Source organism: Chenopodium quinoa, unplaced genomic scaffold (genome assembly GCF_001683475.1).
Source record: "Chenopodium quinoa cultivar QQ74 unplaced genomic scaffold, ASM168347v1, whole genome shotgun sequence".
Classification (NCBI taxonomy): domain Eukaryota; kingdom Viridiplantae; phylum Streptophyta; class Magnoliopsida; order Caryophyllales; family Amaranthaceae; genus Chenopodium; species Chenopodium quinoa.
Window position 1 is genome coordinate 832,615 of NW_018742238.1, and position 23,287 is coordinate 855,901.

The 23,287-nt window shown below is 38.5% G+C and overlaps 1 protein-coding gene across 1 annotated transcript; it reads right to left on the bottom strand.

Moving 5' to 3' along the window:
* Window positions 1-4,543: 4,543 nt before the first annotated feature.
* Window positions 4,544-7,743, bottom strand: LOC110735182 (heat shock cognate 70 kDa protein 2). Its single transcript, XM_021915357.1, has 2 exons — window positions 7,421-7,743; window positions 4,544-6,477 (listed from the first exon to the last, which is right to left on the bottom strand). Exons 1-2 carry the CDS (start codon window positions 7,632-7,634, stop codon window positions 4,748-4,750), a joined length of 1,944 nt encoding a protein of 647 aa, XP_021771049.1. The 5' UTR covers window positions 7,635-7,743; the 3' UTR covers window positions 4,544-4,747.
* Window positions 7,744-23,287: the final 15,544 nt, after the last annotated feature.

The following is a 23,287-nucleotide window of genomic DNA, read 5'->3' on the forward strand; positions in this document are numbered from 1 at the left end:
ATATAAATATATAGATACTCACTTATTTTATTAATTAATTAATTTTATTATTTTAAAATACAACAGTTTTTCAAAGAAAATATAACTTAATATCCTATATTATGTATAAACAAAAGATCTTCATGAAGGAGTAAAATTGTCATTCAAGTGTGCAATAAAAGGTATAATTGTAAATGACAGTGTAGAAATTGAACAATGGAGAGGTGATCGTGGGATGGGCCGAGTCGAGTTCAAGCTGAATTGAAGGCTGAAAATCAGTCCGTTAAGTCGGGCCGGGCCTTGCCAATTTTTCGCAAAATAAGAATTGGAAGTAGGAATGATAACTCATATGGGGAAGTGTGTATACTTTAGTCGACTTTTGCGTTTGTATTGACATATATGTCAAGTTAGTCATTGTGGTGCTTGTAGTATCCGAACAGAAGAAACTCATCGACGCCCCAAATAATCAACCAACTTCCAATTAAAAATGTCAAAACAACAATTAGAATAACAATTCCATAGCATGGATGGCATTTTTCTACGGTGATCAAACAAAAGCAACCATGTCCTGGTAGTCTAGACAATAGTGAGATTTCAAAATCCACAAAAGCAACTCTAGAAAAGTTTTGATTCAGCAGAAAGAAAAAATAAATAAATAAATAAAAATGTCGTACTTAGTAGAGCACAGCAACCTTTAAGTTTAACATAACAAAACTAATCCATTTTAAGAATATTTCAGTACATCCCACAACTCAGTACAGTTATCGGATTTTTATATAAGCTGGATTTGAATAACCATTAAAACATCCAAAGCGAGACTTACAATATCCATGTAAATTATGTCCCCTACTGGTCTATCGTTGGCCTCTATGGTAGAATCAGTCAGTCGGGGACCTGAGAGACGGTGTTTGCCCTACAAGAGGTTCTCTTCCTATGACAAGAGGATGATAGTTGAGTTATGATGGATTGCTAAGATTCTTCAATTGTCCTCCCTGGTCAACTTTCCTTAAAAGAGCAGGGGGTTATATGCCAAGGGCTAATTTTTTTTTGGAGATTTCGGGTGCATGATGAACTGAGAAATATAATTAAGGGTTGTTATCGATTTCACTTGTATGAAAGGAAAAGTTTTCCCGACCTCCAACCTAGAAATTGTTCCTTTTTCCACCACTCCCTCCTAACACATCAATTTCGTTCCACCCTTCCTAATATCAATGATTCCTCTCGATACAGCATCTCATTTCCACCAGTAGCATTTCCACAAAGCTGTTTCAATAATTTTCAACACTGCTATAATAATCGGACACAGCTATAATCGCGGAGTGGTTAGAGAGTGAGAGCAGAGGCTGTTCGGAATAAAGGGAATCTATGGCTGTCCACTATGCTCACGGAAAAAAGAGAATTTTCCCTGGACGATTAGCCTAGAAAGTCACCTCATAAATTTTACTCATGTTATACTTTGCTCCAATTATGCCATTAGTCTATTCTCTCTACCTCCTTAATCTCTCTAAGAGGGTAAAAGAATTCTCGAATACCAACGAAAGAAATAACGAAACACACAGCAATTTTCCTAGCACAAAATTTCAAGAAGAAAGTACATTAATTTGACTGTTTGCAACCAAAAGTCATGGTGCCAGGCAAAATCTACTTATTGAGAAATTAAACTAATTTTTCCAATTTGGAGAAAAAAAAAAAAAAAAAACCAGCTACTGCAAAACCCATAGATATCCTAGCAAGAACAGAACCAAAGAAGTATTCTAAAAGATCTTGAACTCACCGAATCATTCGTAATAAATACGCTTCAATTCTGGTAAGTGGTAACGTTAAAATATTAGCAGGGGCCTCTTCTACAATGGCAGAACCTTCCTTAGGTTTCTTCTTTTCTTTTGAAGGATCAATATCAAAAACTCTGGGACTGATTTTCCTGGATAGAATTTGAGCCTGATCATAGTCCTTACGGTCTAAACAAAGGTGAACCTGAAAACAGAATAATTTACCAAATGTTAACTCATCATCAACAGATAAACACGACTAAAATAATAAAGTAGTAACATTTATCTCCAACAGTAAACATATTACTGCCAGGAGGAGATAATGGAACCAACAAAACTCAAAAAAAAAAAGGAACTTACTTGCGCAAGAATAAAAGCTTTCTTTTCAGTTTTTGCCATTGCACCAAAGGTTTTAACCTGCAGTATCACAAATATGTGTAATGATGATCAATTATGCAAATTTTACCAGAAACATAGAGTAGTCCTGATATATATTATATGAAACACACAAGGAATCACACACGTAAGCAACTACACTTACCGCTATCTCTTGCATCAATTCAGCAGCTTCATCGATAAGCCCTTGTTCTTCCTTAATCTTAGAAAGAGTCTTGATCAAACGTGCCCTTTCTATTTCAAAATATATCTATAACAAACAGAATTGAAATATAAAAATTGAACAAAAGACAAGCTCAACACGATGGTTACCTTCCCAGCAGATACACTATTAAATGTTTTCACAAGCTCTATACGAGTATCAAGATCAGGTGTTTGATCAATGTAACCCATGGCTTGCTGTACCATCGCTGTCACAGCCTGTAAATAAAGGAACCTTCTGGTTAAATGAAACATAAAAGAAAATAGCAATAAACAATTATGTTGTTTGATTTCTGTCTGGTGAACCATAAAAAAATTATGGATCATTTATCCAAATGAATTACACAATTTTCTTAAAAGTTCCAAAAATATCCAACATGATACAATAGTAAAAAGTCATTTTCTACAAATAATCCAGGACCCTGAAGGTAAGATACTTAATCCAGAAAATAATTTGTTACTGTCAGAAGTTTGTTAGAGGGAATATTGTGCAGCAAAGCAGTAGTGCAGGTGCAGCTGATGTTATAAATAGAGGGAAATGCTCATGTGAGGCTCATGCTGATTGTAGCGAAAGAAAATCTACAGGAGGTAATACACTCCTTTTTTTTTTTTTTTTTTTGAAGAAGAAGAAGAAGAAAAGGTAATACACTCCTACTGGTAAGATTAATTATCTAATACAAATTCTATCAAAGGCCCTATTCTATTCACCTTAATTTGCTGAAAAATTGTACTTTGTAATTACTAAACTAGTATTATTTTGGCAGACTAAAAGTTGGTTTTCACAAAATTTTCACTGATTTAGCATGTTGTTCTTTGGAGTTGCTGATTAAAACTGATGTATACTAAGCTTAAAGTATTTAGCGATAAAGAATGATTATCACTTCTTAACATTAACTTTTACTATATAATAATTTTTAAGGTGAAAGAATAGGGCCTATGCTTTCTCTAATTTCCTGTATACATATTCAATATAACACTTAATAAGCTTCTTATTCCTGATAAATCGGGAATTCTAAAAGGTGCATAACTAGGCAATCTAGCGAGTAGGAAGTTAGGCTCAATATGCAAAAATGGTGTGGTTCAGAAAATGTTATAAGGGATATGCTACTCTTGAATTCAATACTGTTGCTATGTAAAAGAACAAAAAAATTACTCAAGGCATATACTAAATGAAAAATAAATACAGTAAATAAATAAATCTCAGCAGCCAGCAGCAACTCAAGGCATATACTAAATGAGCAACAAAGACAGCAGAAGAATGAAATACTCTAGACTTCCATTCACCAGCACCAGTAGGGTAAGGGAATGTTATCCTAATAGAAGTATGGATGCTATGAACCATATTGATCACTTAAAATGTGATATCACTTGGCCCTAAAATATTAGGTCAAGGATATATCTGTCACACTGAATTGCACATTTATAGCACTGATATTGTCAAAAATTACATAACCATGCGATTCAATCATGATAAAATCCACTAATGTACAATATACATGCTAACTAGAAAAATGATCATCATTGTTATGAATCCATCATTACATCAATATTACCAATGATACCTGTTTGAGTTGACATCGACGCACTTTGACAGAACAACATTCAGATCATTCAAGGTTTTCCAGGCTTTAGCTTCAAAGCATAACTGGAGAATGTAAGACGCAGCTTTTCTAGTTCCAGCAACATCTCCGGCAAGTCTCATTTGCTTTTTGACATTCAATAATGCATCTATTTGTGCTTCCAGAAAAAAGGTGGCATGATAAATTTCATTTTCCTGAAATAAAGGGAAACAAAATCCGACAAAAATAACCAGTTAATGGCAGCCTAATGAGTACTGGTTCATTCTTCTCTTCAAAAATTTAGGACTGAATAGAACTTGTCTGAAGTTGAAATTGTTGCTATACTAAATTCATTAAGTACATACTCGACAATTTTGTCAATTTCAGTACACATTTTTTGTGGAATTAAATATGCTTTCACCAAAGTAATAATCAGATTAGTATACTGCTCTTTTTTCAGCTTTTAAAAGTTATTTGTTAGTATTTTTCATGTCAAATTAATCAAGCATTGTATGATTCTTCTTGATAAATTAATCAACCTGATAAAAGGTTTAAGCTACTTGATAAATAAGTGGCTCAGAACCAACATTAGAAAAAATGGCAAAAAAGAGCTTAAAGACGAAGACAACTCAAGCCCAGTATGCCGGTGAAAATGTATGATTCTTCTTCATAAGAGTTGGCAATAAAACCTAACGTAAACTTGTCCTACAGCAAAATACAGCTGTTACAATCCCAAAATAACAATGATTTAACTCACTGTTGATACCGTTCCAAAAACAATCAATTGTCTAAACCAGAAATTAAAAGAGTTGCATATTTTAAATTAAAACAGGAAGTAATAACTTAGTCGACTTCCTCAATCTTGGGACCAGCACCGCCACCGGAAGTGGGACCTTCATCCTCCATGCCACCGCCCATGTCACCACCAGCACCTTGGTACATCTTGGCGATGATCGGATTACAAATGCTCTCAAGCTCCTTCATCTTGTCTTCGAACTCATCGGCCTCAGCAAGCTGGTTGCCGTCCAACCATTGGATGGTGGAGTCAATGGCATCCTCAATCTTTTTCTTGTCATCATCAGAAAGCTTGGCTCCGATCTTCTCATCCTTAACAGTGTTCCTCATGTTGTAGGCGTAATTCTCAAGAGCATTTTTGGCCTCAACCTTCTTCTTGTGCTCCTCATCCTCAGACTTGTACTTCTCTGCCTCCTGAACCATCTTCTCAATTTCCTCCTTGGACAACCTACCCTTGTCATTGGTGATTGTGATCTTGTTCTTCTGTCCGGTGGTCTTGTCCTCAGCAGAAACATTCAAGATACCGTTGGCATCAATGTCAAAGCAGACATTAATTTGAGGAACACCCCTGGGTGCTGGGGGAATGCCAGAAAGCTCAAATTTACCCAACAAGTTGTTGTCCCTGGTCCTGGTCCTCTCTCCTTCATAGACCTGGATCAAAACACCAGGCTGGTTGTCGGAGTAAGTGGAGAATACCTGCTCCTTCTTGGTGGGGATGGTGGTGTTCCTTGGGATAAGGACAGTCATAACACCACCAGCAGTCTCAAGACCAAGAGAAAGAGGAGTAACATCCAAAAGCAAAAGATCTTGGACCTTCTCATTTCCTTCACCACTCAAGATAGCAGCTTGTACAGCAGCACCATAGGCAACAGCCTCATCGGGGTTAATGCTCTTGCAAAGCTCCTTGCCGTTGAAGAAATCTTGCAACAATTGCTGAACTTTGGGAATCCTAGTGGATCCACCAACAAGAACAACATCGTGAACGGTGCTCTTGTCCATCTTAGCATCCCTCAAACACTTCTCAACAGGCTCCATACACTTCCTGAACAAGTCCATGTTCAACTCCTCAAAACGAGCACGAGTGATGGGTGAGTAGAAGTCAACACCCTCAAAGAGAGAATCGATTTCAATGGTGGTTTGAGCAGTGGATGAAAGAGTCCTCTTTGCCCTTTCACAAGCTGTCCTCAACCTCCTAAGAGCCCTTGGGTTTCCACTGATATCCTTCTTGTGCTTCCTCTTGAATTCCTGAACAAAGTGGTTTACCATTCTGTTGTCAAAGTCCTCACCTCCAAGATGGGTGTCACCAGCAGTGGCCTTGACTTCAAAGATACCCTCCTCGATGGTAAGAAGTGACACATCAAAAGTACCACCTCCAAGATCAAAGATGAGCACGTTCTTCTCACCAACACTGGTGGCCTTCTTGTCAAGACCGTAAGCAATAGCAGCAGCAGTTGGCTCATTAATGATACGCATAACATTCAAGCCAGAAATAACTCCAGCATCCTTGGTTGCCTGACGCTGAGAGTCATTGAAGTAGGCAGGAACGGTAACAACAGCATTCTTCACAGTTGAACCAAGGTAAGCCTCGGCAATCTCCTTCATCTTGGTAAGGACCATGGAGGAAATTTCCTCAGCAGCGAACTGCTTGTCCTCACCCTTGTAGCTTACAACAATCATGGGCTTCTCCCCTGGTCCGGGTGTAACCTTGAATGGCCACAACTTCATGTCAGCCTGAACTGATGCATCACTAAATCTCCTTCCGATCAACCTCTTAGCATCTGCGTTAAAATAATACCATATTCACAATCAGACGGTGCACAAACAGCAGATCATTAAATAAAAGTTATAAACAGAACATAATATAAAACACAGCCTTACTACCTAATTACTAAACCATGACATTATATATCACTTCCTGAGACAATGATCACAGAAACATGTTTATCAATGTAATTAATTTATTTTATCAATACAATACAATTATAATCACTCAAAACAGCACATTATTTCATAATACACTACAACAAAAGCACTATTAACCCGTGTGAAAGCAATAAATACCATAAATAAAACATTCGTCAAATTCAAAATAAATTTACCATAACAAGTTATCATCCTTCGTATAAACATAAAGCTGAATATGGACTAAATCAACGGTAACTCATTGAATTAATCAAGAACATAGGTCCATGTTTTCTGATTTAGTATGTTATATCGATATCGATTCTAATTCCGACATATAAAGCAGCAACATCAAACTCTAGGGTGTAACAAAAGTAAAACATACTGTATAATTTCTACTATGTGACTTAAATTTAAACAAATATAACAGGTTTAATATGAGCAACAAATTAACTGTTCAAAACGTCAAGATCTGATTTTAACATGTACAGTTTCAGATTTAAATCTAAGTTTCGCGCGTTTATACACAACTATTTACACAAGATTCTACAACTTTGCAGAAGCATTCAAATTCAACTCAATTCAGCATAACACAGATCCAAAAACTACGCAAAATTCAAGTCTACTAGTTCAAATTCAAGTCAACTCATCGTAGCATAAAAATCAAAAACTAAGCAAACATTATCAAAAACAACTACTAAAACAAAACTATACAAATCTATCTCTAAAAAACATGAACAAAAACAGATCTAAAATAAACCTAATTAAAAACCAACAGATCTACAATGAAATGGTATAGTAGAGAGAAAGAGAACATACCAAAGACAGTGTTAATGGGGTTCATGGCAACCTGATTCTTAGCAGCATCACCAATCAACCTCTCGGAATCAGTGAAAGCAACATAAGAAGGGGTGGTTCTGTTACCCTGATCATTAGCAATGATCTCAACACGGTCGTGTTGCCATACTCCAACACACGAGTAGGTCGTGCCAAGATCAATACCAATGGCCGGACCTTCTCCTTTACCAGCCATTACAGTCTTCCGTTAGTAAAACAACGGAAGAAGAAAGAACTTTGAAAGAAGAAGAGAGAGAAAGTTGAAGAGAGTGAATGGTAGCAGCGGCTGAGAGAGAGGGAGAGAGAAGAGTTAGGGTTAGGAGTATTTATAGGCTTATGTCATGTGAGAAAAGGAAAAGAGGAGAGTTTGAGTTGAGTTTTTCTAGAATGTTCGGATGGATTGTGGGCCGTTGGATTGAAGTGGGAAAGAAGGGTTGGATTTTGGTGGTCTTTTTGTGGGTTGCGGACCAATGGGGTTTTAGGGTATCACCGTGTATGAGCTGTACTACTTGCCAAAAATATCTTAGTCTATTCTTTAAAAAAAAAAAAAAAAAAAAAAACTCTTAAGTCTTTTTTATTTTTTGGAAGGAAAGAAAATCTTAGTCTAAAGTGTTTTGAATAGGAAAATTTAACAACAATAAATTAACCTTTGTCCCATTCTTCCATAACGAACCAACCTTTAAATCTGCCCAAAATAAACACAAGTTTGTATTTTTTCTCTCATAATAAACCCAACTGACCTATGACCGGTTCATTTTATTTATTTTCCTTTAATTATTTTTTTTAGATTAACAAAATAAATTAAATTAAATTAAAAAAAAAAAACCTCAAACCTCCCCTAACCCCACTACCAACCCCTCCTCCATTAAATCCGGCCACCATGCCCTTCACCACCACCTCCCTTTCCGGCCACCCTCCCCTTCACCTCTCTTTCCAGCCACCTTGTCTTTCCGACCACAACCCACCCAAAACCGGCCAATCCCCACCCGAAAACCCCCACCGGAACCAAACACACCAAAAACCCCACTCGGATTCCGGCACCCTCCAAGACCCCCACCCTTGAAATCGGTACATCCTTAAACCCCCACCAGCCACCACTTACACCGACGCCGCCCAAAACCATCTCTCCTATCTCCAAAACAAATCACCTTACTCATATGCTTCAAAACACCACCATCTTTACCAAACTCAGAAGCATTGGGTGCCTTTGCTACTCTTGGCTTTACCCAATACTTCTCGCCTTCTCCTGAATTGCACATTCTACTCCCTCCATCTTTGTCAGTTATTCTCCATTTCTACTTCCATAACCTCTACTACTGCCTTAAGGCCCTTGATCTAACCACCAACAAAATCTATACTTCTTGTTGTGTCAAATTCATTTTATCAATACTTCAATAACCAAATGTCTGCCCCTCTATCTTCTCATCCTACATTCCAACCTGCACCCAATAAACTGAATCTTAATTACCTCCAAATCTATAACTACGCAAAGTTTGCAACAAATTGCTTATGAATCTGAATAGTAACTTCCTCAGTGAATTGATCTCCAAACAAAAACACAACACAACATTAATTAAAAATAAAATAATTAAATAATAAACACAACCCTCTGCTGCCCAGTACCAGCGCCACCAACTCGCAAACCCTCGCGCTACAGAACCCCGCCCACCGGCAGCCACCAATTCGAACAAGAAAAATCATAATGGGGCGTTGAGTGGTGTCATGGAGGGTGGCGTAAAGGGAGGGGGTCGCCGGAGTCAGGGGAATGGGTTGGGCACCGTCTGCCAGCCGCCGGCAGTGTAGGGGTGGTGCTGTGCTTGGAGGTGTTACTGGCGTTTGGTGGTGATGTTGTGGTTGTTCTTTGTTGTGGCAGTAGGGTGGTTTTGATTTTTTTTTTATTTCTTTTTTTTTGTAAGAATTATAAAAAAAAAAAATTTAAAAAAAAAAAAAAAAAAACTTGACCAATGATTTAATGACATGTGGACTTTTACCTGTTATAACAGGTAGGTGACCTGCTTGGTCCATTTTGGGCGAAAAATGGCAAACTTCTGTCCAATATGGGCAGATTTATAGGTTTGTTCATTTTGGGAGAACCGGCCAAAGGTTGGTCTATTTACGTTAATTTTTCCTTTTGAATATGGTGGACTAGACTAGTGGAGCATGGGATCGGGTCAAGTCAAATTCGGGTCAAGATCTGTCGGGTTTAGATTGGGTTTGGTCAGGTCACCTTCATATTGGTTCATATTCGGTTCAAATAAATACATTCGGATTGGGTTCAAAACGGATTTGACCCGGTTAATATCGGGTTGATTCCGATTCGATTGATTTCAGTTCTGTTAAGTTTGGTTTGATTACTAAGATTAATTCAGTATTCGATCAATTCTGATTCATATACTTTTCGTGTTTAGCTGAATTTTAGTTGGGTTGACCAAATTTAATATTCAAATAAGTACATTTTTAAAAATAGAGTAATTATTGAGTTTTTTTTTTAATCTTGTTATTGGGTCGATATCAAGTCATTCATGTGTCACTTTACCATATATGTTTAAGTAAAAAAAAAGGTAAATAACACTATTAGAAAAAGGTCAATTTCCGACGGATGTGTTCCGACGGACACGAAAATCCGTCGAAAAAAACGAAATTTCCGATGGATTTAAATTCCGTTGGAAATTTCCGACGAATCTAGATATTCCGTCGGAAATTTCCGACGGAATTTAAATCCATCGGAAAATACCTAGTTTCCGACGGATTTTCCGTCGGAAAATAATAAATTTCCGACGGAATTATGGTTTTTTAAAAAAAAAAATAAAAAAAATAAACAAACGCTAAAAACGGATCCCCCTCCCCTTTCATTTCTCATTTCTCTCTCCTCTCCTCTTCTCTCTCTCCGCCTCTCTTCTCTCTCTAAACTCCTCTCCTCTTTCCTCTTCTCTCTCTGAACACCTCTTCTCTCTCCTCCGCCCTCTCTTTCTCTCTCTTCTCCTTCCTTCATTTCTCTTCTCCTTCTCAGTTCTCTTTTCTTCTCCTCCTCCTTCTCCTTCTCACACCAACACCGCCGCTGCGCAACCAACACCACCACCTCCGTTGCGCAATCAACACCACCACCATGAGTTTTGTTTTGATTATTTTAAAGGTTTTTTAAGGCCAAATTTGACCATTAAAAGCCTAGATCTAGACTTTTCATGGCCTTGTTAAACCGTTTTCATGGTGAAATTCGAAACCCATTTCAATTCAAGGTATGTTTTATGTTTTAATTTTTCGCTTTTCTGAGTTTTTTTTCTTTGTTTTATTAAAATTTTTGGGTTTCTGAGTTGTTGTGTGTGCGTGTGTGATGTGTGGGCTGGTGGTGGGTGGCGATGTGTGAATTTTTGGGTGGTTTCGTGGTTTCTGGGTGGTCTCGTTGGGTTTGGTGGCGTGGGTTAGGGTTAGTTAGGGTTTTGGTGGTTTCGTGGGTTTGGTGGCGTGGGTCTGGGTGGTGGTTTTGGGTGCCCGTTTGTTCTAGATCTGGGTGGTTTCGGGTATTTTTGGGTGGTTTCAGGTGGTTTCTGGGTGGGTTAAGGTGGTGGGTTCAGGTTAGGTGGGTCTGGTGGGTGGGTTCTAGTTAAGGTGGTTGGTGTGGGCTGGTAGCTGGTGGTGTGTGCTGGTAGCTGGTGGTGGTGGGAGGCGTTTTATTTTATTTTATTTTATTTTATTTTATTTTTTTAAAGCATGTTCCGACAGAATTTTTTTAAAGCATGTTCCGACAGAAATTCCATCGGAATTTTCCGGCGGAACTACTTCACATGATTAATATTCTTCTTAGTCATGATTAATTCCGGCGAAACATGCTTTTGTTCCGGGGCGACATATGTCAGATAATATTCTTCTTAGTCATGAACTACTTTCACATGATTAATTCCAGACGGAAGGGGATCAATTTGGCTGTTGTTAAAATGGATATGAGTAAAGCATATGATCGAATAAGAAGGGATTTCCTAGTTAATATTTTGAAAAGTTATGGGTTTCTATATTATTGGGTCAATTTGTGCAAACAATGCTTCTCGACAGTGTCTTACAAGATCCTGATTAATGGAAGTGTATCATCAGATTTCAAACCTAGTTGCAGTCTACGACAAGGTGATCCTCTTTCTTCGTATCTTTTCCTTTTTTGTATGGATATTTTCTCAAGAATGCTACAATTGGCAAAAGATATAAATCTATTTAAAGCAATTAAATTGTCAAGAAACGCTCCAAGGATTAATCACTTGTTTTTTGCGGATGATGTACTATTGTTCTACCACCCGTCGGAAGAGGCGTGCTCCTCAATTGCGAATATTATCAACCAATTCTGTAAGATTTCAGGTAACAAATCCTTTATCAAATTTAGCCCTAGTACTTCTTTGAACAAATAAGATATTTACAAGAGTATTTTGAGGATGAATGTTACGACAAAGCTGGGACATCACCTAGGGGCTTCAGTGGACTTCCAACCGAATATAAGCTTAAATTTCACCTTTCTGGTGGATAAAATTGCGGGGAAAATTTTGTCTTGGAATGCGATTAAAATGTAATTTGCATCAAAAATTATACTTGTAAACACGGTTCTTGTTTCAATGGCTGCACATGTCATGAACTATTTTAAGCTGCCATTGCAATTGCTAACAAGATAGAGAGCTTGGTGATGAGGTTCTTGTGGGGTAGCAAAGGGAACAAGGGTATTCATTGGGTAAAGAAAGAGATTGTTCAACTACCCAAAGGGATGGGGGGCTAGGGATTAGGAAGGTTGAAGCTCTGAATGATACATTGCTTATGAAGCAAGCTTGGCGTATGCATAACAATCCACAATTATTAGTTTCAATTATTTATACTCACTGAAATGTCCTTCTATGCTAGGGAAAGGTAGAGGAATAAAAGAGTCTCTTGGGGTATGAGAGGTGTTAGAGGAAGTGAGGTAAAGTTTAAGGATGGGCATGTTTGGAAGGTAGGCAATGGGAATCGCATAAGTGCATTTCGTGATCGTTGGGTGAATGGGAAAGTTTCGGAAACAAAGTCAAGTGTTACTATCGGTCAAGCTTTAAGGTGGAAAGTAAAGGATTTCATAGATAGGAACACCAACTCATGGGATGGACGGAAACTATGGGAAGCTTTCTCCTTTGCAGATGTTAGTGATATAGGTGCAATGGAATTGCCGAGGGAAGATAAAAAAAAAAAGATGTGTATTGCTGGAATTTTTCCAAGTCGAAGGAGTTTGGCACAAAATCGGGGTATGCTTTTTTGCTAGGCAAACAAGTTAAAATGGACAAAATTTCTACAGAGGACGTTAAATTTTCCTTCTTTCATATGGAAACAAAATTTGCTACCAAAATGGAATATTTTTTTATGGAAGGTTTTTTACAATGGATTGCCAGTTAAGAGTAATTTGTGCTACAGAGGCTTGAGTGACTTGAGTTTTTGTGATAGTTGCTATACGGAGGAAGAGTGCATTAACCACCTTTTGAGACATTGTAGTACTTCTAGGAGGGTGTGGTTTGGTGGCACACTCAACATTAGATTGGAAGAAAATGAGGAGTCTACCATTCAAAACTGGATTACTACTTATATTTGGCTCTTTTATGGCCAGGATTGTAATACCCCGTATTTTTATGTATTTTATCAATTATTTAATTTATTTATAAAATATATTTTGGGTCAAATTATTTTAATTATTGGATTATAAATAAAACAACATTTAATTTTTGGATCAATAGATATTCTATCCGAATGTAGCCCATTTTCAGAATAAACCCAATCTCCTATTTTTAATTTGGGCTAACTATTTCACCATTCAAGTCCATAATTTTTGTGAAGCCCAAACCTACCCTAACCTACTCTACACTATAAATACTCATTCAATCCCCAAAAATTTTCCCACACAAAAGTCAACAAGTCAAGAAGGGTTAATTTTCTCCCAATTTTCCTTTTCTTTTTCTTATTTTTCTTCTTATTTTCCCTTTACCTTTCTTGGTTCTTATGCATGGAGCCTTGCTTGCTGCCGCCCCCACCCACCTGCTTCCGCCACTTGCCGGACTCCTGCTGGCGGCCGACCAACCCAGTCGGCAACCACCCACCACACTGGCAACCTTTCTCTTCTCTCTCCTCTTTTTATTTTGATTAGTTTGATGATTTTAATTATGGATTTTTTATTTTTAGTTGTTCAAAATATATTTATTTAGTATCAAAAACATGTTCTAATGATTTAAAACTATAATTTCAAATTATTAGTTGAGTTTTAATTTTCAGATTTCTTAAATTATAAAGTTAGGGTTTTAATTTATCAAAGACTTGATTTTTAAGGTCCTTTCATATTTTGATTAGGAGCTTTTATATATCTAGTGATTCTATGACTTAATCAAGCATAAAAGTGTGTTTTCAATGATGTTTTAATGAGTTTTTGACTAATTTAAAGTGTTGGAATTTTGATACAAATAGTGCTTTAATTATTTTGTAAAGGGGGTTTTATTACCCATTAAAGGAGTGATTAATTAAGGGTTTATAAATAATTTTTAGATTATTTTAAGTAGTCTAAAGTGAGTTTGAGTTGCTGAAAATTGTGTATACTAGGGTAATTAATATAGGATTATTGTCCCTTTATGTAGGAGACTTGGTTCGGGGCTTATTTGAGGTACGTACGCGTACTTGGAAATTTATTAAGCATATAGAAACATGCTAGGATCTATTTAATTGATTCCAAATTAGTATCATGCTAGGAATTGGCTGGAATTGTTGAATTGAAATGAACGAAATTGGTGATTTGAATTGGATTGATTGAATTGGAATGGTTTTGGTGAAATATTGGTGAAGCATGATTGGTTGAAATAAAATATTTACTGGAATTGGTGATATTGGAATACTGTTATTGAACCATACTTTTATTATTGGCATGATTGAGAGCATCTTTAATTAAACTAAATGTTTAATTTGGTTTGGAATATAAAAAGGGAATTTGATTATGGTCCATATAATTTGGTTTGGAATATAAAAAGGGAATTTGATTATGGTCCATATAAATTTTTTATTGATGCTTTTAAGCATGGGAATTGAGCTATTAAGTGTCTTAGTACATAGGGTTAAATTATTTTGCGATGCCTACGTGCACTTAAGGTTTTTATACACCGAGGGATAGGATTTGCGGTGCTTTATGTGCTTAAGGTGTTTCAACACCGAGATAGTTTAAAAAGGGTTCAACATTTAATTTTATGTGATCACTAAATATTCAAGAATTAAATTGAAATGTTTGATTACTTGAATGATTATGTCGATTGATTGTATTGTGGATTAAGAGTCGTCACCAAGTCTAAAAATATGTAAAACAACGTAAAGTGAAAGAGATTACGCACCAAAACTCTTGTAACGTATATACCTCGAGTATGGACATATGGGGGGAGTTATGGGGTTTTATATTTAACCATAACTCCTACTAGGAGTACAGGACGCTGTATTTTCCTTTTATTATTATATGCGCAGGACGTTCGTCACTTTCATGTGACATTTGCCTACCCGATTAGCTCTTGGAGTAGTTTACCCCAATTTTTTGGGGCAGGGATTTGGTGGGAAACCCGTTTGATGCGTAATCAAAATAAGTAATGTAATGAGTCCATGTTGTATCTATTGTTTGTAGGTTGAACTCTAAGGAAAGGTAAGCTTTGTTGTTATTGCTAGGATGCTATCATGTTAGTGCGTTTCCTTTTACGTTTATGTACCCAGCATTGTTGATTGTTGTATTTTGTGTGTGTTTGGCCTTGTCTTTATCTTGGCCCTACGACGACCCATTTCTTATGGTGAGTAGTAGGGACAGTTAAAGTGAAATTTTTCAGGTGATGCGGCATATTCATGTTGGGGTTTGAGTGAAGAGCGAATTCTATATTCAAATTTATCCAGAATATGTGTTTATTATTGCTTATTGGTTTATTATTGTTGTTTATTAGTGAGACTAACACATTAGCTTTAAATATTCATTTGGTCTTGAAAGGGCCTGCAATGGTTCCAAGTTGTAGGTTTGACTTCGTTTAACTTTGGTTTGACTTTACTTTTGTTTAGTGGACTGTTGGACTTTAACTTTGTTATGAAAGGTTTTGAAAATGTCTTCCACTGTGTATCTTTGATAAATGTCTTATCACGGTGGCGGTAATGCCTTGGTTATTTCCTATTTTGTATTTTAAAAGGGTAAAACGGGTATTTTCAAAGGGGGGATTTTTTAGGGTGTTACAAGGATGGACTAGGAAGTAAGAGGGTCTTGACCTTCTTAGCTACCATGTGGGAGATATGGTTAGCAAGGAATGAATTCATCTTCAGAGGGAATGTGGTATCATGCGAGGAGATCTTAGAGAGCATAGATAAGAGATTGGAAGAGCATGAAACCTTTGCAAATCAAGACACAAATAGATTTGCTTTTCTGCACCCTCCAAGATTCAATATGGCTAATCTAAGTTCGATCAGGGATCGTCTATTTTCTTGATTCAAATGGATGGAGCGTGGAATAAAACCACGAGGAGAATGGGGATAGACTGGCCCCTAATGAAGGGTCAAGTCCTCACAGGGAGGCATGGTTGTAATTTTGGGATGGCAAACTCTGCCTTACAAGCAGAAGCTATGGCTTGTCTTAGTTCGATTAAATGGTGTTCTCAGGAAGGTTTTAGGGGGTGTTTGGTTCATCAAGTTGGAATGGATTGGTATGAAATCTCATACTATAGAGGTGTGGATTCTAAAACCCATACTAATCCAAAGTTGTTTGGCTTTATAGTTGGAATGGATTCTATCCTTCATTAAAAAAATGGATTGAGAATCTTAGGGGGATAGGTGGGTATGAGATTCCATGGGTATGGGGGAGAGTTAGAACCCCTTGGGTATGAAATTCCATTACTAAAATCCTCAACCAAACAAAAAACTAGAAGGAATGGATTCTAACTCCATTCCAACCTATTCCAAATAATCCAACCAAACAACCCCTTAGTAGTATGATATTTATTACAGATGCTGCAAGTTTGTTGATCTACTAAAGGATGGGAAAGCCAAAGATAAGACTGTAAACTGGACGATAACTGAAATCAAGGAAAGGGGTAAAGCGTTTAATTGGTGCATCGTCCGAAAGGAAAAAAGAGCCAAAGTGGAAGAAGCACACAGACTAGCTAAAGTTGCAACAACTAATTTATTTCCGTACTGTTCTAGTTCTTCTATTAATATGTACTAATTAAACCTGTTTTTTCCAATGTAAAAAAAAAAAAAAAAAAAAAAAAAACAACCATATTATCAATAGACGTTAAATTTTCAAACTGAGGAGCTCTTCTTATTACTCTTTGGAGTTTTTTGCTTTTTCATTCTTTTAGCATGAGGAGGTTGTGGTTGAGTATCATTAGTAGCTAAAATAGGTGAATGAGATACATGAATATTATCATCATCACTGTGGAGGTGAAGAGTCTCTTTTTCAAGATTGTGGATAGAGTCCTCTGGCAACTCTGATGCAATATTTTTAGCCCTGTTAACACCAAAAATATCATCTAGCTGGCTAAGATAAGGGAAAGGAGTCTTCCATAATCCTTAAGCTTAGGATGAGTCAAAAAAATTATTAAGAATATATAAGATTAAGTAAAATAAAAACATGTTTTTAAAAATAAAAATGTGACCGATAATTTACCTTGCAAAAATCATCGTAAGCTTGTCTCTCACATTGTTTTGTACTAGTTTGCTCATCCCAATGAAATCCAGATGTCTTGTTCACAATTTAAGAAACGCTTGCATATTTATCTTTGAACCTTTTGAACTTTGATTTAATGTGAGGAATAGCTTTTGAACCACAGGAAACATGTTATTCAACATAAGCTCCAACTAATTCAAGTATCCATTCTTAAACCCTCCCTCTCCTTTCCATTCAGCTCCAACAAACATTAAATTAAAGCTTCTTCCTCCTATTTTTTCCAAAATCTTGAGAATTTTGACCATTTACATCCATCCTAATCAATCAATTAAGTAAGGGGGCATTTAGTTCACTGATTTTAGGTATGAGGTATGAGTATAAAAGGGCTAAAACCCATACCTCGTGTTTAGTTGGCAAAAGTATGAATTTCAAACCCTTACCGAGATATAGGGTTTAAATACCCCGGGGAGAAGTGGGTTTGATCCATACCATCCCTCTAGGTATTAAATACTTCGAAAAAAGGAGGGGGATGGAGAGAGAATGAGAAAAAGCACACCAAATCTACCACCAAAGTATCTTCCGCCATATTGCATCCTTGGAAGCTTGGAGCAGCCACTAGTATTCTTTATTTATTTATTTATTATTTTTTTTTTTTAACATGTAATTTTTTTTCTAAAAATTATTTTGACCAGAGTAGAATTGCATCCTTAATTTCTGTTGATAAGTATATTAGGTGACTCGTACTTCGTAGCTTTGTCCGCCCGATCGGGCGGACATTGCCCGGTCTGACCGGGCGGAAGAAGAAGAGGTGCCTGGCAAATTCGTTGAAGAAGCTGCTCTCGCGCCCGACCGGGCGAGCCTTCGCCCGACCGGGCGAGCCTTCGCCCGATCGGGCAGACCTTGCCCGGTCTGACCGGGCGGTGGGGGTTAGATACGTTGAAGCATTCGTATGGAGTTTTCTTCTCGCGCCCGATCGGGCAGACCTTGCCCGGTCTGACCGGGCGGAGAAGGAAAAATACGGAACGCGGATTTTACGATTTAAAGTTATCTTTTATGTTATCTTTTTGCCCAAGTATCTTTTATGTTAGGGATTAATATAAAAACTCCCAAATATCAGTATTAGGTTAAGAGAGACAGAGTGAGAGCCGTTCTTGAGAAATACAAGAATCATCTTTGTAATCTTTGCAGTTTATAGTGAAATCATTCGATCTCGGTGCCCGTGGACGTAGCTATCACATCGATAGTGAACCACGTAAATTCTTGGTGTTGTTCTTATTGTTTGCATTGAATTTCTTTATTGTTTTCTTGTTTGTTTACGACCTTTGCTTCCGCTGTCGCACAACAATTGGTATCAAGAGCTCAGGTTCAATCCTTGGAGAGTTTCTTGAAGATAACAATGGCAGGAGATTCAACAATAAGAATTGAGAAGTTTACCGGGAAAAATAGTTTCGGGCTATGGCAAATTAAGATGAAGGCTCTGTTAAAACAACAGCAGATATGGCGTCCGTTGGCTCCAAAGAGTACTACTTCGGAGTCAGAAGATGGACCGACTGACCCGCAGTTAGAAGTTATGGAAGAGAAGGCACACTCTACCATATTACTTAGTCTTGATGATCAAATCATCACGGAGGTGGCTGATCAGGAAACGGCGGCTGGATTGTGGCTGAAGCTGGAGTCATTGTATATGACTAAGTCGTTGACCAACAAATTATTACTGAAACAGCGGTTGTTTAGCCTCCGGATGCAGTCAGGTACTTCCTTACGGGAACATCTAGAAAAACTTAACTCTATTTTGCTTGATTTACGTAATTTAGATGTTAAAATTGATGATGAGGATGCTGCGTTGATTTTACTTGTATCTCTACCGTCTAGCTTTGAGAATTTTGTAGAGTCTTTTGTTGTTGGTAAGGATTCTATAACCTTAGAAGAAGTGAAGGCAGCACTTCATACTAGGGAACTCAGAATGAAAGCTACGAGTGATAATGGGGATAATGGTAGTGGGTTATTTGTTAAGTCCGGAAAGTCTAAAAAGAATAAGGGGTTTAACAAGGGGAACAATGCTGGGTCGGGTGCTGGAAACGGCAAGGATGGATCTAGTAAAACTACTACTAAAACATGTTATTACTGTAAAGAACCGGGTCACTTTAGGAACAATTGTCCGGTGAGGAAAAACAAGTCCCAGGCTGCTGTAGTTGAAGAGAAACCGAATGAGAGCTATAATTCAGAGGAAGATTTAGCATTAGTCAGTTCTGCTAGGTCTGATGATTTATCTGATAACTGGGTTCTAGATTCGGGGTGTTCGTTCCATATGTGTCCACGTCGAGATTGGTTTGATACATATGAACCTCGCAATGGGGGTATGGTTATAGTCGGTAACAATGCTCCATGTAAGGTCACAGGTATTGGTTCCATGAGGTTGAGGACTGTTGATGGGCGGAGGTTAACTTTGACTAATGTACGGCATGTTCCTGCTTTAGGAAAGAATCTGATTTCATTGGGTACCCTGGATGAATTGGGGTACAATGGTGTGTTTTCAGATGGGGAGTTGTGTATTTTCAGAGGTTCTGAGTTGGTACTTAAGGGTATCAAAAGGAACACCCTCTATGTTTTTGAGGGTGTTACACTGCCTAGTTCTGCGGTTTGCGCATCTGTATCTCACCAGGAGATGACTAAGATTTGGCACATGAGGCTTGGTCATATGGGGGAGAAGGGGATGCAGCTATTGTCCAAGAGGGGTCTTCTATCCGGGGTCAAGGTTGCCAACCTTGAATTTTGTGAGCATTGTGTGTTTGGTAAGAAACACAGGTCAAAGTTCAGCAAGGGTGCTCACATTACTGATGCAGTGCTCGATTACATCCATTCAGATTGCTGGGGTCCATCTAGAGTTGAAGGTATGGGAGGTTACCACTATTTTGTGTCATTTGTTGATGACAAGTCCCGATACACATGGCTTAGGTTGCTTAAGTCAAAGGATGAGGCCTTCAAAGTTTTCAAGCAATGGAAAGCTTTGGTGGAAAATCGACAAGGAAGGAAGATCAAGAAGCTACGAACGGACAATGGGCTAGAGTTTTGCAAAGACGAGTTTAATCAGTTCTGTGCAGATGAGGGTATAGGTCGGCATCATACTGTCAGGAAGACACCACAGCAGAACGGTGTAGCAGAACGGGTTAATCAGACACTGCTAGAGAGAGTCCGATGCATGCTCTCTAATGCAGGGCTTGGGAGGAGGTACTGGAGTGAAGCTGTGTTAACAGCTTGTTATGTCATTAATAGGGGTCCTCATTCTGGAATTGATTCCAAAATTCCGTTTGAGATCTGGAGTGGTAAGTTGCCTAATTTTTCGAATTTGAAGATTTTTGGTTGTGTTGCTTATTATCATGTTATTGAGGGTAAGCTGGATCCACGAGCCAAGAAGGGGTGTTTTGTTGGGTACGGGGATGGTGTGAAGGGGTTTAGAATTTTTTCACCTTCGGAGGGTCGGGTCATTCTTAGTAGGGATGTTACTTTCGATGAAAACACCATGTATTCAATTAAAAATGCAGAGATTTCAGATTTGAGAAGGGAAGGAGACAATTTATTACAGACAGATGGGGTACTTGAGGTACATCAGTCTACCATTGCTGATTTACCTCGGGTACAATATATTGATGATGATGCTGATGTTCCAGTGCCGGGTACTCCTGAACCTGAGATTACTCCTACTCATTCTAACTCTGGGGATGAGGTGGAGCAATCTAATCAGGGGTCATCTAGTCAACCTGACACCATTCTTGAGATGCCTAAACGAGTTATCAAGAAGCCTGTTAGATTGATTGAAGAGATGGAGGGAAGAAATTGCTGTGTTGATGCGATGACAGGTTATGCATTGAGTGTAGCTGATGATGTAGAGTCATTTGAACCTGCCACATATAAACAAGCAATTAGTTGTAGTGAGTCTGCGCAATGGCTTGCCGCAATGGGTGAAGAGATGCAGTCCCTTTACAAGAACAGAGTGTGGGAACTGGTAAAGGTACCGGAAGGGAGGAAGCTTGTGGGTTGTAAATGGATTTACAAGAAGAAAGAAGGGTTGTCGGAAACTGAGCAAATACGTTTTAAGGCTAGGCTAGTTGCTAAGGGGTTCAGTCAGGTAGAAGGGGTTGATTTTGTTGAGATATTCTCACCTGTGGTTCGACATACTTCTATCCGTGTGTTATTGTCAATTGTAGCACATTTTGATCTTGAGCTGGAGCAGTTGGATGTTAAAACGGCTTTCCTTCATGGCGATTTGGAGGAGGAGATTCTGATGAAGCAGCCCGAAGGATTCGAAGTTCCTGGAAAGGAACACTATGCCTGCAGATTGCTAAAGTCATTGTATGGACTTAAGCAATCCCCCCGACAGTGGTACAAAAGGTTTGATTCTTTTATGGTTTCACAAGGTTTTGACAGGAATTCATATGATTGCTGTGTGTATCATAGTAAGCTGGATAATGGTTCCATGATTTATCTTTTGTTATATGTTGATGACATGTTGGTTGCCACAAAGAATAAATCTGATATTGCTAGATTAAAGGAGATGCTTAACTCGGAGTTTGACATGAAAGACTTGGGTGCAGCTAGGAAGATTTTGGGTATGGAGATCTACAGGGATCGGGCTAGAGGTAAGCTTTTCTTGACTCAGAAAAGCTACATTGAAAAGATTCTGTCTCGTTTTGGGATGGAAAAATCGAAGCCTATAAGTACGCCAACTACTGTTAGTTGTAAGTTGTCTTTGTCTATGTCACCTCAATCAGAGGAGGAGTTGTCTTATATGTCTAGAATTCCATATGCAAACGCGGTTGGTTGTTTGATGTATGCTATGGTCTGTACTAGGCCGGATATTGCGCATGCTGTTAGTGTTGTAAGCAGGTTTATGGCTCGACCTGGGAGGGAACACTGGCAAGGGGTGAAAAGGATTTTTCGCTACCTGAGAGGGACAGCTGATATTGGTCTTGTGTACGGGAATGGTAAGGAATGCTTGGTCACTGGGTACAGTGATTCTGATTATGCAGCTGATGTGGATACCAGGAGGTCTGTGACTGGTTATGTGTTCACTTTGGGTGGTTCTGTGGTTAGTTGGAAGTCTACATTGCAGTCATCAGTTACGTTGTCAACTACTGAAGCTGAGTATATGGCTCTAACTTCTGCAGCTAAGGAGTCTATTTGGCTCAAAGGCCTAGTAGGTGAACTGGGTATTGCACAGGATTTTGCTACAGTGTATTGTGATAGTCTAAGTGCGATTTGCTTAGCTAAAGATCAAGTACACCATGATCGGACGAAGCACATTGATGTCAGGTATCATTTCTTACGTACTGACAAGAGGATTAAGGTGAAGAAGATTGGGACTGCTGACAACCCGGCTGATTTCTTCACTAAGCCTGTTCCGTTTAGCAAGTTTAAACATTGCTTAGACTTGCTAAATATTGATTACTACGTGATGTAGTAGGCCCTGAGGGGCGAAGTTGGGGAGCTCCTGGTGTAGGTGTGTTGGCCTTAAGGTGGAGCTTGCCCGGGGCTTGTGATGCAGGTGGAGCATTATGAGTTGTTATACTTGGAGACGAGTATGTGATGGGTCTTGGTTGAAGACTTATCGGGATGTATGGCTTATGCATGAGTCCTGCATCGGGTTTGGCTTGAGATGTTTTTTCACTATGTCTTGATGGGGTCGTTTGCTGACTACGAGTTCTCGTCAAGGTGGAGATTGTTGATAAGTATATTAGGTGACTCGTACTTCGTAGCTTTGTCCGCCCGATCGGGCGGACATTGCCCGGTCTGACCGGGCGGAAGAAGAAGAGGTGCCTGGCAAATTCGTTGAAGAAGCTGCTCTCGCGCCCGACCGGGCGAGCCTTCGCCCGACCGGGCGAGCCTTCGCCCGATCGGGCAGACCTTGCCCGGTCTGACCGGGCGGTGGGGGTTAGATACGTTGAAGCATTCGTATGGAGTTTTCTTCTCGCGCCCGATCGGGCAGACCTTGCCCGGTCTGACCGGGCGGAGAAGGAAAAATACGGAACGCGGATTTTACGATTTAAAGTTATCTTTTATGTTATCTTTTTGCCCAAGTATCTTTTATGTTAGGGATTAATATAAAAACTCCCAAATATCAGTATTAGGTTAAGAGAGACAGAGTGAGAGCCGTTCTTGAGAAATACAAGAATCATCTTTGTAATCTTTGCAGTTTATAGTGA

Bases quoted from the DNA above. Each gene is read 5' to 3' on its own strand.
- LOC110735182 (XM_021915357.1), bottom strand. From the start codon at position 7,634: ATGGCTGGTAAAGGAGAAGGTCCGGCCATTGGTATTGATCTTGGCACG. The intron at 6,478-7,420 runs GTATGTTCTCTT...ATTTTAACGCAG, and splicing joins CCCCATTAACACTGTCTTTG to ATGCTAAGAGGTTGATCGGA.